A 16329-nucleotide genomic window follows, 5' to 3' on the forward strand; every position below is an offset into this window, starting at 1 on the left:
CGCTAGGGAGTAATTTAAGGAAACGAAAATTTGACATCTCTAAAGTTGCTATGCATTTTCATCATCATCTACTTGCCCAGTTTATCTTCAAGCAGACGACATTTTTCTGCATGAATCAACAAATATATACTGAAAGAAAATAGAATTATTATACATATTTCATGTATTGCTAATACTTTTGAAAATTTTAATTTTAGTAGTTTAACTTCAAAAGTTATTGGAATAGTCATTCTTCACCATTAATAGATTACATATATGCTCGTGGTGTGTGTGTGTGTGTGTGTATATATATATGTATAAGTATATTAAAATCGACTACATAAATTTAGACTATAAAATAAATTAAATAAATATTTATTTAACATACTTACATCAAGGAAATATCAAAGTCTACATCAAATCTATGGTCAATGGTTCATAGGAGTGGTTGGGAGAAATTAATCTTGAGTTAAATTTCATACAAGGTCCTTTTATTGGGTTACTATATAATAAATTATATCAATTTGTCGGCCTATATATTTAACTGACCATAATAAAATTAAGTTATATAATTAATTTGATATAATTGCATCCAAGATTACAATTCAATTTGTTTTAATAAATAACATATTTTAATTAAATAGTAACTCACATATGTTTTCAATATATATATATGGGTAGTATCCTCCAGAACTTGCCGACCAACGAGGATAGGAAATGACTAGGTCAAGCAGTATGGGAGAAATTATTGTCTCCCTTGCTTCTGCTGATAGCAATCATGGCACTGTTGTTATCTTTTTTCTACACTGCTTGCCAGACATTAATGGCTTCTGAGCAGTGAAATAGGAAGATAATTAATGTAGGCTACAAATACTTTTATATATTATATATGATTTTGATACTAGTTAATTGGTCAAACACAGACTTGATTGTTTGAGTTCCTGGATTAAACAAACATCCTTGATCTGTCTCTTTTCTTCAAGTAAGGTGTGTATATGTGTATATATATATATATAACACGCGCACCGTACATGTATGTATGTATATATGTAGACATACATGTATGAAAATACCCATTAAATGTCGCACTAATAGGGGAATGCCACCATCTGCAGGTTTACATTAGCTCGATTCACGATCATTACAGTTCAATACATAGATACATATATATAATGATAATGTAAGATGCTAAAGTCAAATCATTAGGTTAATGATAATACCTGACTTTCCTTTGTTAAAAAATAATTATGCCTGAATTTCTGTTCTCTTTTATTTCTGGGAATATATGTTTGAATTAGGCCGAGTATTTTATATTTATATATACCGAGTTTTTTCTCTGGAAATTTCTCCCGCTCTTGCTTTGAGCTGTCGTTTGCTAGCTCAACATGTACACGAATTATATACTACGTGTGTATACGTATAACCACAAGTAGATTAATTTGTTAGCACGTAATAATATATTTGTTACAAATAAATTAAGCAACATATTAAAAATTTCATTGTTAGTTAGGTGGGATTGATACAACATGTTAAAAATTTCATTTAATTCTTTTATTTATAGAAATAAAGAATAAAGAAAAATCCAAAGTCAAATTTGTCATGTGTTAAAATATTTATTTAAAAAAGATATATAAATATCACAATCAGAAATGTTATACTCATGATAATCTAGTCTTCTCTCTTGATATTTATTTATCACATTTTTCTTATACTATTAAATTTCAAATCGTGAAAAACGCTTTCAAAATTTATTTTAAATATAAATTCACAGTATGTAATACATAATAACAAACCTTGCCTCCTCCAACAGATCTAAAACAATAAAGCTTAGCCTTGCTATTTACAACCCTACCCTCCCTCTTGCTTCACTTCGACTTTGAACCCGAAAAATGGAGGCATCCACCATATCACATGACGAGTCATCGTTAAGCCGGCCACTGATAGCCCACCAAAACAGTTTAGAACGCAAGCTAGAGGATGTAGAGGCAAACTCTACCCACAACACCACTTCCTTCTACAAGACCTGTTTCCATGGTCTCAATGCTTTATCAGGTTAAATAAATGACAATTTTTTATTTATCTATTTCTTTTTTCATTTTATTGTAATTCATCTAACTTAAACTTTGACTTGTATAATGAAACTGAATATATGTATATATAATTTTCAGGAGTTGGGATTCTGTCGATTCCATATGCATTGGCATCAGGAGGATGGTTGAGTTTGATACTTCTTTTCATGCTCGCCACAGCAGGGTTCTACTCAGCTCTGCTAATTCAGAGATGTATGGATGTAGATTCCAATATCAGAACATACCCTGATATCGGAGAGCTTGCTTTTGGAACCAAAGGAAGACTTGTAGTCTCCATTTTCATGTACATCGAACTTTACTTAGTCGCTACAGGCTTCTTAATTCTTGAAGGAGATAACCTCCTAATTTTGTTTCCTAATCTAGGTTTTCAACTAGCCGGACTCACTGGGAAACAAACTATTGTCGTCCTCGTCGCTCTTATAATCTTGCCTTCTGTTTGGCTCGACAATTTGAGCATACTTTCTTATGTATCTGCCAGTGGGGTAATTGCTTCCGTCATAATTCTTTCTTCAATCTTATGGGCTGGTGCTTTCGAAGGAATTGGATTTCACCAAAAGGGTAGCATGATCAACTGGAATGGAATCCCTACCGCTGTCAGCTTATATGCTTTTTGTTACTGTGCTCATCCAGTTTTCCCTACTCTCTACACTTCCATGAGAAACAAACGTCAATTCCCTAACGTAAGTTTTTCTTTTGATAAATTTCAAAAACACCATTGAAGTATTTGTTTTGATTATTTTATGTTTCATTGCAGGTAATGCTTATATGCTTCATCTTATGCACTGTAAGCTATGCATCAATGGCGATTGTCGGCTACTTAATGTTCGGTTCCAAAGTTGAATCACAGATCACTTTAAATCTCTCAACTGGAAACCTGGGATCAATGATAGCAATATACACAACTTTGGTGAATCCCATATCCAAATATGCATTAATGGTGACGCCAATTGTCAATGCCATGAGAAGCTCGTTTCCATTTCACTACCTTAGTAACAAAAGAAGTTTTGGCTTGTTCATCAGCACCGCTCTGGTAGCTAGCACTGTAATTGTGGCTTTGGCTATTCCTTTCTTCGGCTACCTTATGTCACTTGTGGGCGCGTTCTTGAGTGTCACGGCTTCCATCATATTGCCATGCTTGTGTTACTTGAAGATTTCGGGGATTTACAGGAGATTTGGATTTGAGATGATGGGGTTGATAGGCGTTATACTGCTGGGGGTTGTGATTGTAATCACTGGAACTTACACGTCGCTTGTAGAAATTTTAGATCATTTATGAACAAGCAGTACTAATAATATTTCGTTGTTACTATTTTAAAATATTTTGTTAGTCTATAAGTATCCAATTCCAAATGGAAATAGCAAACCTAACATGTCTTTTCCTGTTACTCTTCCACAAACTTATCATCTTATAAAACCTTGTAAGTAAATAGTTGGACAAATTCTGTTGTATCTATCCGTTTGATCTTGTCTACTTTAGAAAAAAGCTTGGTAATCTCTCTCAGTAGCGGGTCTTTTATCTCTAATTTTGAGAATTTTTGGTCCCATTTGGGGAAGTGAGTTAATTGTTTATGGTAAAGTGTTGCTTAGTTGCCAAAGATTTGTTGGTTTGGTTGGAAGTTTTTATTCTATTTTTCTTCTTTCAATTCCCAATTTCGTTGAGTTTCCTTGGATGTCTATTCTTTTTCCTATCTCATTCATTTGTTTTTCTTTCTGCTGTATTTTATGCTTTAATATCTGTTTTTATTTGGCAGGTGTAAACACTTTCTATTTGAAGGGTTGGTGGTGAGATACACATCAATCGTCATGGTTTACAAAGATTCTTAAGATTGTCCGCATGGATTCACCATGTAAGTTAAAATCAGTGGTGGCCTTGAGATTGTGTTCATATATGAGTTGGTTTGAACAGATGGAAAGGATGTATATTCCTCTGGCAGTGCCAATTTTATATAGAAAGAATTTAATAACTAGATGACAATGGACGTGATGCGAATATGTCAAAACTTAGACATGAGACGAAGGCTAGGCTATAGAGTATAAATTTGTTTCTCTTTAACTTCAAGGATGTGAAGGGTAGGATGAGGTTAATCTCAAGTTCCTCATAGCACTTTGAAAATATAGTTCTTTATCTTAAATAAGTGACTGGTATGAAACATTCTACACGTATGCCTTACTCTGAAATCAAAATCTGGAGTCGAAAATATAATTTGCTTTCAAACTCCATACACAAAGGAGTGACCAAAGTTTTTGCAGCAAAAATGGGCAACAGGTTTCCAAGGATCTTTCTAGCTTCTTATCTGATTATTATTTCATAAGGGTGAGAATAGTCTACATATTAGAACCAACTTTTGAGAGATACCTTGATCTTAGTCAATGGAGAGACATTGTATATTATGTTCAAATATGAAATTGTAGCTATATTTTTTGCTATAAATTTATATTGGCTGGGACATAAAACCGAGTCTTGATCTTAGTTGTCTAAAATTATTAATAATTTAATATATTATTTTCTATTATAAATGAGTAAAATTATCAAAACGATATTTTTATTTTCGAGAGAATCTCAGACCGAGTCAGAAAGAATTCTTAAAACTTTTCAGTTCACACCATAAGTAAGAATTATATGTATTCTGTACGGAAATATAAATTATATATTTATATAAATGTGTATATGTATAGTGCATTGTGTGTGAATGTTGAAATGTATGTGTAATGTAACATGAATATAGTTAGTATGTCTAATTTATATTTATTTGTGTTTATGTAGTATATATATTTACCTTGTTACGCATGTGTGTGTATATATATACAAAAATATACGATGAATGAGATATGAATTGATAAAAATTAAATTGATAAGAACATAAGTGATAAGAATAAATATGTGAGTAGTTACATATGATATGCTGTGATTGTATATATATGTTTGAGTATAAATGTGTGTATATATCGATAGAGATTGTGTGTGTGATTGTGTCTGCGCGTTTAATTATGAACGAGTGTGTATGTATCGGTAGAAATTATGTGTGTGTGAATATAAATATATATTATGTTTGAGACATGTAGTGACTATATATTTCTGTATTTTTAATATATGTATATGTATTAATATGTGTGTACATATGTTATGCATGTAAAATGAATAGCCAGTGTGTACACATGTAGAATTTAAATACACTACATTTATTGTGTGATCTGATACAGATGTACGGTGTACTGTACTCGCTGTGTGATCTAGTACAGTTGTACGATGAATCTGAGTATCCTGTGCTTGCTGTGTGATATGATACAAGATGATTTAAAAAATGGTTTGAAATGTATGTCTCTGAAGTGCGTGATGATATCGTATATTTTATGTGTGTGTGTGTGTTTGTGTTTAATTATAGATAGAAATTGAAATCTTGAGTATGAAATGAGTAAATTGAAAATAAGAGAGATTTAGAAAGAGTGTAGAGTGTAAAGACCATTGATACCTACTCGTTCAGTCTGAATCTAAGAGGGGAGGGGGCGTCTGTGGCTGAAGTTCAGCAGATATAGTGAACTTGCACATGGATAGTATTTGAAACATAATTCAGACGTGAATAGGTATTTGTGAGCGTGGGTCACCTAACAAATATAATTGCTGTGGTCAATGTGAGATTTTATATATGCTATCCATGCGATGGGGGAATCCATTTCGCCTCTCATCGATGACGATATAAACGATATCGCGTGATGAAACTTTAGATGTGATATTTCGAATATATTGTGATATTAAATAAGAACAAGAATTAGGTTATTAGAGTGATGATTAAAATATATTTCATGTAATAATTTATTTTGTTGTGTATTTTGATTGAGATGTTTTATTTAATATTTTTTTGATTGTAAATATTATTATATTTTTATATTGCGTAAGTCTATGTTATAAAATATTTTTTCTTATTGAACTCGTGAATTTCACCTCAATTCACCTCCATTCAGATAAGAGAAGATAAAAAATAAGTTCAAGATCAGTAGAAGATGATAAAAATAACTTTATTAGTTTTTATTTTAGATTTGTAAATTATTTTAGATACATTAATTATTTGTAAACAAATAAAAGATGTATATTAAAGTATAGTTCCATTACATATTTAATATTTATTTGTTTCATTAGTTAAAAATATTGTGCTAACATCCGTATCTACCAATATTAAGATTCGGTCTGTTACAAATATAGTATGTACTTATATAGAAAAGTCTTAATTTGAGTGTGTTATAAGTATTAGAATCTAAGTACACTTTAATATAAAAGTCTGAGAAAATAATTCGAAATTTTTTTATCAATGTAAAACTCTTAATTTGTTTTTATTCTCTGTTTTCCTCTCTTTATCATTTTAATTTTTTTTCTTTCTTTGTCTTTTTATTCTCTGTCTCTCTCCTATTTTTTTTAACTCATATAATAATGATAATAATATCAAAATTATGTAAAATTACGAACAAATTAATTCGAAAAAAATTAAAATATCATTCTTGAAAATTAAAATATCATTCTTATCAAATGCACAGTTCTCAAAAATCGATTTAGATAAAAATACTTTTACAAATGGGGAAGAGAGAACATAACAATCATCTCCTTAATAATCAATGAAGTTAATATATTAAACTGATCCAATAATAAAGTTCAAATAATTAGTGAAGTAGTTGACATCTTATGCCATCCTAAAAATTAGCCTTGATTACTTGTGTTATATTCTTTTGCCCTTATGTTGGTTATGAAATTAAGACAGGGAGAAGAATGAAAAATTTTGGGTTTGACAGATTGAATTAATGTAGTTCAGAAGTTAGGCACTTGGACATAATGTGAATTAAACTAGTTCACATATGCATATACACGCATAATTATTCTCTTATGGGATTCAAATTTGTTTCTTTATCTTTCATTTGTGTCTGTATTTGTTTTCCAAAATATGATTTATTTTGGTTGGCTATTGAGTTTAAGTTGCTTGTTAACCCTCATATTGGTAAAAGAAAAATAATGTTGTTCATCTTTACAAAACTATATTTTTGTCTATTTAAATAGAAAAAAAAAAGACATAAAGAACATATTTTATGATTTATGGCGAATGTTGTTTATGACTTTATTTTGATATAAGATTCATATTGATTGATTGTGGATTGCAATAGTTCAATTGTATGTTATATAAATGTAATTTTAAAAATGTTTATAGAATCTACGATGTTTTCTAAAAACATGTCTCCCACGAACTATAATTATTTATTACATATACGAATTTAATAGTTATTCAGAACATCATTGTCACTGATATTAGGAATATTTTTGCAATAACCAACATTTTGATTGCAACATAAGTGCGATAAAATGAATGTAAATATTTGACAAAAGATGTGAGAGAATAAAAGTATGGCAAATTTCAGCTATCCAGTGCCATTGCCTTCTCCAAATAGATTATGGTATAAACTAGGATTTATAACCAGCAAGTTCTTTACGAAAAATTAAGCAGTCTCATGTGAAGATTCAAGCTATCTAGTAACTGATAGATACCTTCAAACTCAGACTGATATCCAGAAAAGAATCTATGCATGGACCCTCCTAGTTCCAGACAACTCTCCCCTGCCCTCTTCTTAAGCCTTTTATCTTCCATAACTCTTCTCACCTTTGCAGCCTTATCCCACATTCCAGCTTCAGCATATATGTTTGCAACGATAACAAAATTCCCGCTCCTCTTTGGCTCCATTTTCAGCAACTTCTTTTGTATCTCATCACCTATCCCATCACCATCATTAGAGTGGATACTGCAGGCACTAAGTAGTGTTCTTAGGACAATTGGATCAGGTTCAACAGGCATATTCCTGATGAAGTCATAAGCCTCCTCCAGCCGGCCAGCTCGACCCAAGATATCGACCATGGCACCATAATGTATCATTGTTGGTTTAATTTTGTGCTTGTGCTCCATTTCATGAAAGTACCTGTATCCATCTTCCACCAATCCAGCATGGCTACAAGCACATAGGACTCCGAGAAAAGTGACATAATTTGGACGTATTGAAGATTTGTTCCTCATCATTGAGAAAAAATGAAGTGCTTCATTGGCATAGCCATGTTGCGCCAACCCCATAATCATCGCACTCCATGTCCAGACATTTCTCTCATCCATTCTATTGAAAACTACCTTCCCATAATCTACACCTCCGCACTTGGCATACATGTCAACAAGTGCAGTCCCCAACAGAAGATTCAGAACTAATCCTCTTGCAATTACTTGAGAATGAACCCACATGCCTAAACTAAGGTTCCCAAGCTCTGCGCAAGCAGAGAGCAAGACCACCATTGTGGTTTCATCTGGCTCGAACCCGCATTCTATCATCTTAACAAAATATCTAATACTTTCACGTAGTTGAAAATTATCCACACAAGCAGTAATAATTGCATTCCATGAAACCACAGTTCTCTCAGACATTGCATCGAACAGGCGCTGTGCATCCCGTATCTTCTTACAAGATCCATAAAAGTGAACCAGATTGTTTTGGACATACACATCGCAATCCAAACCATATTTAAAAACTTCTACATGAACCTGTCTTCCTTCCTTAAGCAGCGAACACATAGCGCAGGCCTTGAGCAGAAACGGAAATGTAAGGTTGTTGGGTCTAATCCGTCTCCTTCGCATCTCGTGAAAGACCCAAATCGCTTCCATGGCGGAATCGCTGGAGGCATAGCCTCTGATCAGCATGTTCCATGAAGAGGGCATAGAGTCAACTGAGGTATCAAGAAGGGTACGAGCATAACTCACGTCTTTCCAGGAAGATAAGGAGCAGAATCGTACGAGTTCGCTCAGTAGAAAAGTGTCGCTTTGCAGACCAAAGACTTGGACTTGTGCATGGATTTGATAAAGGTGTTTGATTGAGGAGCATAGCTTTAGGAAAGCAAGACACTGGTGTTTTTTGGATAGAAATTTTGAAATGCAGTTGGGGTGTTTTAGAGGGAAGACTTCGTTAACGGTTGGAATTGTAAACCTAACCATTCATTTGGGTTGGTGAGGGTTTCCTCAATCCTTCGTGATCCACATCTTGTTTGTACATACAAATCTTTATATGTCCAAGCATTTTCAATTTAACATTTATAGGTAACGGATTTCTCATGTTAATTCTTTTTTTTTTTTTTAATTTTAATTTTTTAAAACATATATAATTTTTTATCAATTATTCTATTACAAAAAATTTATAATACAAACCTAGAATGTACTTTATTATAAAGAAAAACGAAAGTATTAATCACCCAGATAAAGTAAAAAATAACCCTTGCCTTGTTGCTATTTAGTCTCCACATTATGTGTAGATCTCTTGAAGGTACCTAAATGAAAAGGGGTTCGCTTTGTAGGACATGGTGTTCAATAAACGCTTTGCATTGGAGGATATGGTGTTAAATTGTTATTACTTGTAATTACAGTATAATTTATACTATTTCATCAACTACATTGATGGATCATTCTCAAGCATTAATCATCTCAAGGATGGGTTTTTTGTCTAAACCATTTGAAGATATATCAGTAAATTCAGACAAGATAGCCCGGAACTCATCTCCATTTAGAGTTTCCTTCTCAAGAAGAACCTCAACAAGCTTATCAATGGCTTCTCGGTTGTTCCTTATGTGATTCTTTGCAACTTCATATGCACTTTCAATTATATTTCTTATGGATGAATCAATGTCTTTGGCCAGTTTCTCAGACATTGAATTCCTCGCCAGCATCCTTAGCACCACATCGCTACTCTGCACTGCTGGATCAGTCAATGCCCAAGGTCCAATCTCAGACATGCCAAACATCGTCACCATCTGTAAGAAGGAAGCCAGATTATGATAAGCTCTTTATTCATTTTATTAACTAGTTTGATGTAATAGGAAATTTAGAATACGAAGAGCTGGGTTTCTTCGACTTTACCTGTTTTGCTATTTGAGTAATTTGTTGCAGATCACCTGCTGCACCTGTTGTGATTTCTGATTCTCCAAAAATGATTTCCTCCGTTGCTCTACCTCCTAGGCCTCCAACAATCCTGGCAAATAGTTGTTGCTTGGAGACAAGAGTAGGATCTTCGCTGGATATAAACCATGTTAGTCCTCTGGCTTGGCCCCTGGGAATCAGAGTGACTTTCTGCACTGGGTCATGGCCTGGAGTAAGAGTTCTGCAAGCAGCAAACGTGGCAAACAAGTAAGCCATATTGCCTTCTCTTATTGTTCCTACATGACTAATTAGAGAGATCACTTTGCAAATCTTACGCGCATACAGCGTGGCCAACTTCATGATAGGCCACAAGGATTTTGCTCTTCCCATCTGTCATCTTGGTTCCCTCCATTCCTGCTACGATTCGATCAATTGAATCATCAATCTCCTTCATGGTGATCTTCTGTTTGCCTCTCCTACCAGCAAGAATGGCAGCCTCATTCGTAAGGTTTGCCAGGTCTGCTCCACTAAATCCAGGCGTTCTCATAGCGATGACACTGAGTGAAACATCCTTGTCAAGCTTCTTGTTGTTACAATGCACCTTTAGTATCTCTTCTCTTCCTCTAATATCTGGTAGACCAACAGTTACCTTCTCAAACAATAACATAAATTTCCATCAACTTCAAATCATAATTCAGAAGAAGCAGAGATTTCAAGTTCCTTTTCACTATTTTTAATCACATGGCTTACCTGTCTGTCAAATCTTCCAGGCCTGAGTAAAGCGGAATCAAGAATTTCAGGCCGATTAGTGGCAGCAATCACAATCACTCCACTGTTGCCACTAAATCCATCCATCTCAGTTAGCAACTGGTTTAGTGTTTGCTCCCTCTCATCATTTCCTCCGCCAATTCCTGTCCCTCTCTGCCTTCCTACAGCATCGATTTCATCGATAAACACTAAACATGGCGAATTAGCTTTCGCCTTGTTGAATAGATCCCTAACTCTTGATGCCCCAACACCTACAAACATCTCTATGAACTCTGATCCTGACAAAGAAAAGAAAGGGACACCAGCCTCTCCTGCAATTGCCTTTGCAAGAAGTGTCTTTCCAGTTCCTGGTGGCCCAACTAGAAGAACTCCTTTTGGAATTCTAGCGCCAACTGCTGCAAACTTTTCCGGTGTTCTCAAGAACTCAACAATCTCCTGAAAGTCCTCTTTTGCCTCCTCTACTCCAGCTACATCATTAAATGTTACTCCTGTATTAGGTTCCATCTCAAATTTTGCTTTGCTTCTGCATAAAAACAAAAAATACATTAAAAAACTAAAAAAGGAAAATATCCATTTAGGCTGGTTACCATCTGTATATATATTATCTACTACCTGCCGAGTCCAAAAGGCAAGTTGGGACCTCCAGGAGTGTTAGTGGAAGGCGTTCTTAGTAAAAGAGTACCAAGCAAAATCAATGGAAAAGCTAAGTTTCCAAGCAAGTCAAGAAAAGCACCTCCCCAGTTGACTTCCATGGGATAAGCTGCAAAATCAACATTCTTGTCTTTCATTTTCCTGATCAGTTCTCTTGGTAATCCTGGTAACTGAATCTTGACTCTCTGGATCTTGGCAAGAGTAGGGTTGTAAATTTCAGCAATGGCGACAGTCCCGTTCTCCAGCAAGTCTACCTTTCTCACAGCACCTTCATCCAAGTACTGCAAAAACCCGGAATATGACATTCTACTTGAAGTGCTCTCAATTGGCCTCTCTGGCTCAGCTCTTGCAGGCTGAGCAAGAGAGAATCCCATTCCAATAAGGCCTAAAGCAGTTGAAGTTACAAGCTTTCTTTTACTTAGCTTGATGAGATCTTGGGGTGATTTGAGAGATGGGTTTTGTCTAGGAACAGGTTTAAGAAGGTGGGTTTCCTTTAAAATTTCCTGAGATTTGCAGAATGGAATGTTGGGGAGAGAAAGAGATGCAGCAGCTGACATTTTCTCTGTTAATCCAGAGATCAAATTGTAGGCCTAGACAGTGTGGTAACCGTCTGTTTGTTGATTGATTGAGCAGTTCTTGGTTGGATTAGTTGTGTTTTGGAGAGGATTCACAGAGGCGTCGAATATATACATATATATATATATATATAGGTAAGGCACGTAATCGGGATGCTTCTAGCACTTTCAATTTTGATTTTCTTGAATGGATTTTCTGGGATTCATGAAGCATCTAGTGAGTACACAAGGAGTCGCCTTTTTTGGCCTTTTTTTAATAATGAAATTAACAGGAGAAAATTTTTAATCCTCTCCATCCTCCATCAAATGTTGAAGAGTTTACCATAATGTTTCTAAAATTAAAAATTGCTTTTGGAGTTAATTTGCAGGTTGAATGAAAACTTCCTTTCAGTATTGACGAATTCAAACCCATGCATTTTGTTGTTTTATGGGAAACCATACACTTGGAAATAGAAAAGTGGGTACATTAGATTTTCGATCCTGTTGTGTTCCAAAACGTGTTAATCCATATATATATATATATATATATATATATATATTTTGCTTTTATCTTTGTGTTTCTGTTCCGTTGTTTGATGCCACGAGGTGTTAGTACTTGTGTGTGGCTGATATATTTTATGAGACATCTTCTCCTGGGAAAAAAAAAAGAGAAGAATAATACAAGAGAAAGATGGAAGTAATGGCGTCTGGGAAAATGTTACTAAAAAAAATTAAAGGTAATCACAAAAAAATCGATTTTATTAGTTCCAAATGTTATAAATTGGTGAACCCGTAAGGATACATCTATTATCTATTATACATATACATATATATATATATATATGTAAAGAAGATACAAAAAACTCTCATATGACATTTTCTTATTCTTAAAAAATATTTTAAAATAAATATGTAGTAATTTATAATTTTTAAAATAATATTTTAACTAAAAAATCTTAATTAATTATATAATTTCATCCTAATTTATGAAATAATTTTATACTATTTTAATTTAAAAATTATAAATTTTTTTTCTAATTGTTTAATTAAAAAATATAAAAATCAAAATTAATTGTCTAATTAAAACTACACTACTGATTATCTAAGTATAATAAAATTAAAATTCATATAATTAAAAACTATACAATAATTTAAATTTTAACTTTTACGTATCAGTCATTGAATTGGGTTGCTCATGAAAACTATTTAATTGAAAAATATATCAAATGTCTAATTAAAAACTTTATCTTAATCAAAACAGAGTAAAAAACACATTTGTCCAAATTTTATTAAAGTAATTATTACACTGAAATTAAATATCCGAAGATTTTGCTGAGTTAATATTACTTAACGAAGGACAAATTAGTTTAAATTAAAACTTATGGTAATTGACTAATTAAATTTTTTAATATAATTAAATTCATAAAGAGCAGCGGTTGAATAATATAATAACTTAAAATTATAAAAATTCGAGTCTTATAATATTTACAATTATATCGTTTTATCTGTTTTTAATATTTAAATCAATCACTTACACATCTTAGATAAGGTAAAAATTGTGCATGAATCTCAAATTAATTTCATGTTAAGTTTTTATTTTTATTTTTATTTTTAATATGAGAAAATTCTTTGAAAATCTAAATGAGATTTGTGGTATCTTCAATTTCTTAGAGTTGATTCCTCAATTTGATAACTAATTAATGCTAATGCTATTCAAAATAAGAAACTTATATTGTATAAATATTCCAAGTGCAATATGGAACCAATACAAAATCTCATTATAATATACATTTAGATATGAAGAAAATTTCATTCAGGACAGCTCTTTCAGTACTTCTCTTCTTCTTTTTATCATGTTAGTTTTTCTCTATAAACTAAAATATAAGTTCTAGTAACTTACATTTCATAATTTAGTTCGTTTTAATATATATATATATATATATATACATACATATCCATAACTGTATTAAAAATATATTTACTTTGATTATTTTTACTAACAATTTCTTATAATTTTTAGGTACTAAAATAAGTGAAGGAAAATGTTCAACAACCTCTGATTGCAAAGGTTTATGTTCACATGGTGAAATGCAATGTACGAATGATAATTGTAGATGTATAGATACTATGAGATATATTAAATTTACTAATACCATTAAAGGACAATGTTCGAAAAATTCGAATTGTATAAGCATTTGGTTTCTTGATAAAATAAAATGTATGAATGGTCTTTGTGCTTGCATTGATAATTAATTAGATAAACATGTTTATTGTTTATCTTTGTCTATAATGCAATAAAATATACATTTTAAGATTATGGTTTTTTTTAACTCTATCTTTTTTTTTTTTTTTTTTTTTGATGATGATATGAATTAAAAATATTTGATGAATTCAAAATTTAAATAACTAAAAGTTATTTAAATTAAAATACTATCTCATCAATATATATATTCGTTACACACTATAATTTTTTCTAATAATTAGAGGCTATATCTTCTTTTCAAAGACAAAAGCAAGATGAAATAATACTTCATGTAAGTTGAATCCTTGGGAAAGATAATGTATATACACGAAATGAAATTAAAAAATTCAGTGAAAGTAATAATATAATTTTATTCAATTCAAATTATGTATTCTTTTGATTACTCTATTAATAAGCAATAGTATAGTTATATGACAAAAGTTTATTTAATTATGAATTAGATATATAAAATATTACTACATTATGTTATTAAATATTTAAGTCTAAAATTTGATGATGAAAATAAAATGAAAAGAATGTTACATTTCTTTTCTATTAAGATTATTTCTTAAAATTTAAAAACCGTTATAATTTGATACTTGATATTTTTTTTATTACATTTTTTTTTCCAAGTACCTAGTATTCTTATATTTTTTAAGGGAAAAAGGTTATAATGCTTAGATCATTCTTGGATGTTTTTTTTTTAAATAAAAAAAATTAGATTAAAAAAATAATTTTAACTAATTAATTATATTATTAGATAAATAACTTAATACTAATATTAGACTTATTTTTTATTGTTACTAATTTATTAATTTAATTAATTAATCAAAATTATTTTTTTTTGAGTTATTTTTTTTAAAGTATCCAAATAGTATAACCATTTCAATTTTTTTTTTTTTTTGGGGTCTAGAAATGGAAGAAAACTATCTGTTTGAAATAAATAAACGATATTATAGTAAAAATATATTAGGGATATGTTGGGATACATGTATTGATTTTGATAAATTGATAAATATTTAATTTATACTAATATTACTTTAAATAAACTTTTGAAATAATATTTGTAGCAAATTTAAATTAATGAAGGTAGAGAAGAAAATTGAAGCTGTAAGTATCCAAGTATATGTCCTTTAATATATGTAGATATTTTCATTTTTTTGCTCAAGATTCTTTTTAAAAGATATTGAAAAATCTAATTTGGAATCTTTAAATTTTATTCTTGAGGTTCTCTAGATTAAAAATATATATATATATATATATATATATATATATTTTGAACATAATTTCCAAGCTTTTTGAGAGTTGGATAAATTTTTAAATAAAATTTTGAGAAAATTGATTTAAGTTATAAAATGAGAAATATATATTTTAAGTCAAATTTCTTATTAGTTTTTATATGAAAAAATATTTTTTGAAATATGTTTTCTTGTGGTAGAAGGGTTAGAAAAAAAATTTGGATCAAAATTATATTCAAAATAACCAAGGTAGCAAATTATGTGAGAAAGTACTTATTGATTTAAGGTTCACATGTGATGATGTGAGGGTCCAATCTATGCGACCTGAGGTATGTAGACACATGTTTTCTCGAGTACTATACGCATTTAATGCCCAAAATTATTCTTTTATGTGCCTAATGACTAGTTTAATATTGAAATTATAGAAGAATTTCATCTACATTATTTTTGATGATTTTAATGAGCCAAAAATTTGAATATTAAAAAAGAAAAGCAACACACTTTCTCTCAAGCTCAAAACTTTGAATCTTTCTGCTTCATCTTATTATCTACTCTCAGTGAGAGATTCTTGAGGTAATATTTAAAAAATTCTTTAAAATTTTAGATATTGTTTATATATTCATCTTAGATTTTAGGGGTAAAACTTGATTTAATCATTTATAAAATATACTTCCCTTTAGTTGAGCTTCAACTGAAAATCTTTTTATTTTGTAAGAGTTTGTTTTAGATACATTTTTCTATATATTTAAAATTCGAAAAGATATTTATTTTATAAGAAATCTTATGAGTGAGGCTCTTGAAAATCAAATTTTCTTTGAGCCAGATCTTGAAAGCTTCTTTTATAAATTCTTGATATCTATTTTGGACTTTTTTTTTATCCTTATGGGG

General features: G+C 31.1%; 3 protein-coding genes across 3 annotated transcripts; 1 reads left to right on the plus strand and 2 right to left on the minus strand.

Annotated features, from left to right (window-relative positions):
- The first annotated feature begins 1755 nt into the window (after positions 1–1755).
- On the plus strand, positions 1756–3454 carry LOC110808498 (Transmembrane amino acid transporter family protein). Its single transcript, XM_022034008.2, has 3 exons — positions 1756–2031; positions 2148–2749; positions 2824–3454. The coding sequence occupies exons 1-3, from the start codon at positions 1869–1871 to the stop codon at positions 3343–3345; spliced, it is 1287 nt and encodes a 428-aa protein (XP_021889700.1). The 5' UTR covers positions 1756–1868; the 3' UTR covers positions 3346–3454.
- A 3875-nt stretch (positions 3455–7329) lies between these two features.
- LOC110808510 (Pentatricopeptide repeat (PPR) superfamily protein) lies at positions 7330–9300 on the minus strand. The gene has a single exon (XM_022034021.2). It carries the CDS (start codon positions 9071–9073, stop codon positions 7535–7537), a length of 1539 nt encoding a protein of 512 aa, XP_021889713.2. The 5' UTR covers positions 9074–9300; the 3' UTR covers positions 7330–7534.
- Positions 9301–9438: 138 nt separating this feature from the next.
- Positions 9439–12287, minus strand: FTSH6 (FTSH protease 6). Its single transcript, XM_088218183.1, has 5 exons — positions 11369–12287; positions 10739–11279; positions 10324–10637; positions 9989–10229; positions 9439–9882 (listed from the first exon to the last, which is right to left on the minus strand). The coding sequence occupies exons 1-5, from the start codon at positions 11962–11964 to the stop codon at positions 9541–9543; spliced, it is 2034 nt and encodes a 677-aa protein (XP_088074309.1). The 5' UTR covers positions 11965–12287; the 3' UTR covers positions 9439–9540.
- Positions 12288–16329: the final 4042 nt, after the last annotated feature.

The sequence above is a fragment of the Carica papaya genome, chromosome 1 (assembly GCF_054855325.1).
Source record: "Carica papaya isolate Zhongbai chromosome 1, ASM5485532v1, whole genome shotgun sequence".
Taxonomy (NCBI): domain Eukaryota; kingdom Viridiplantae; phylum Streptophyta; class Magnoliopsida; order Brassicales; family Caricaceae; genus Carica; species Carica papaya.

Coding starts and splice junctions, on each gene's coding strand:
- LOC110808498 (XM_022034008.2), top strand. CDS start 1,869: ATGGAGGCATCCACCATATCACATGACGAGTCATCGTTAAGCCGGCCA. Junction 2,032..2,147: donor TGGTCTCAATGCTTTATCAG/GTTAAATAAATG, acceptor TATAATTTTCAG/GAGTTGGGATTCTGTCGATT. Junction 2,750..2,823: donor ACAAACGTCAATTCCCTAAC/GTAAGTTTTTCT, acceptor GTTTCATTGCAG/GTAATGCTTATATGCTTCAT.
- FTSH6 (XM_088218183.1), bottom strand. CDS start 11,964: ATGTCAGCTGCTGCATCTCTTTCTCTCCCCAACATTCCATTCTGCAAA. Junction 10,638..10,738: donor CTGGAAGATTTGACAGACAG/GTAAGCCATGTG, acceptor TTGTTTGAGAAG/GTAACTGTTGGTCTACCAGA. Junction 10,230..10,323: donor GTTGGCCACGCTGTATGCGC/GTAAGATTTGCA, acceptor TGCTGCTTGCAG/AACTCTTACTCCAGGCCATG.
- LOC110808510 (XM_022034021.2), bottom strand. CDS start 9,073: ATGGTTAGGTTTACAATTCCAACCGTTAACGAAGTCTTCCCTCTAAAA.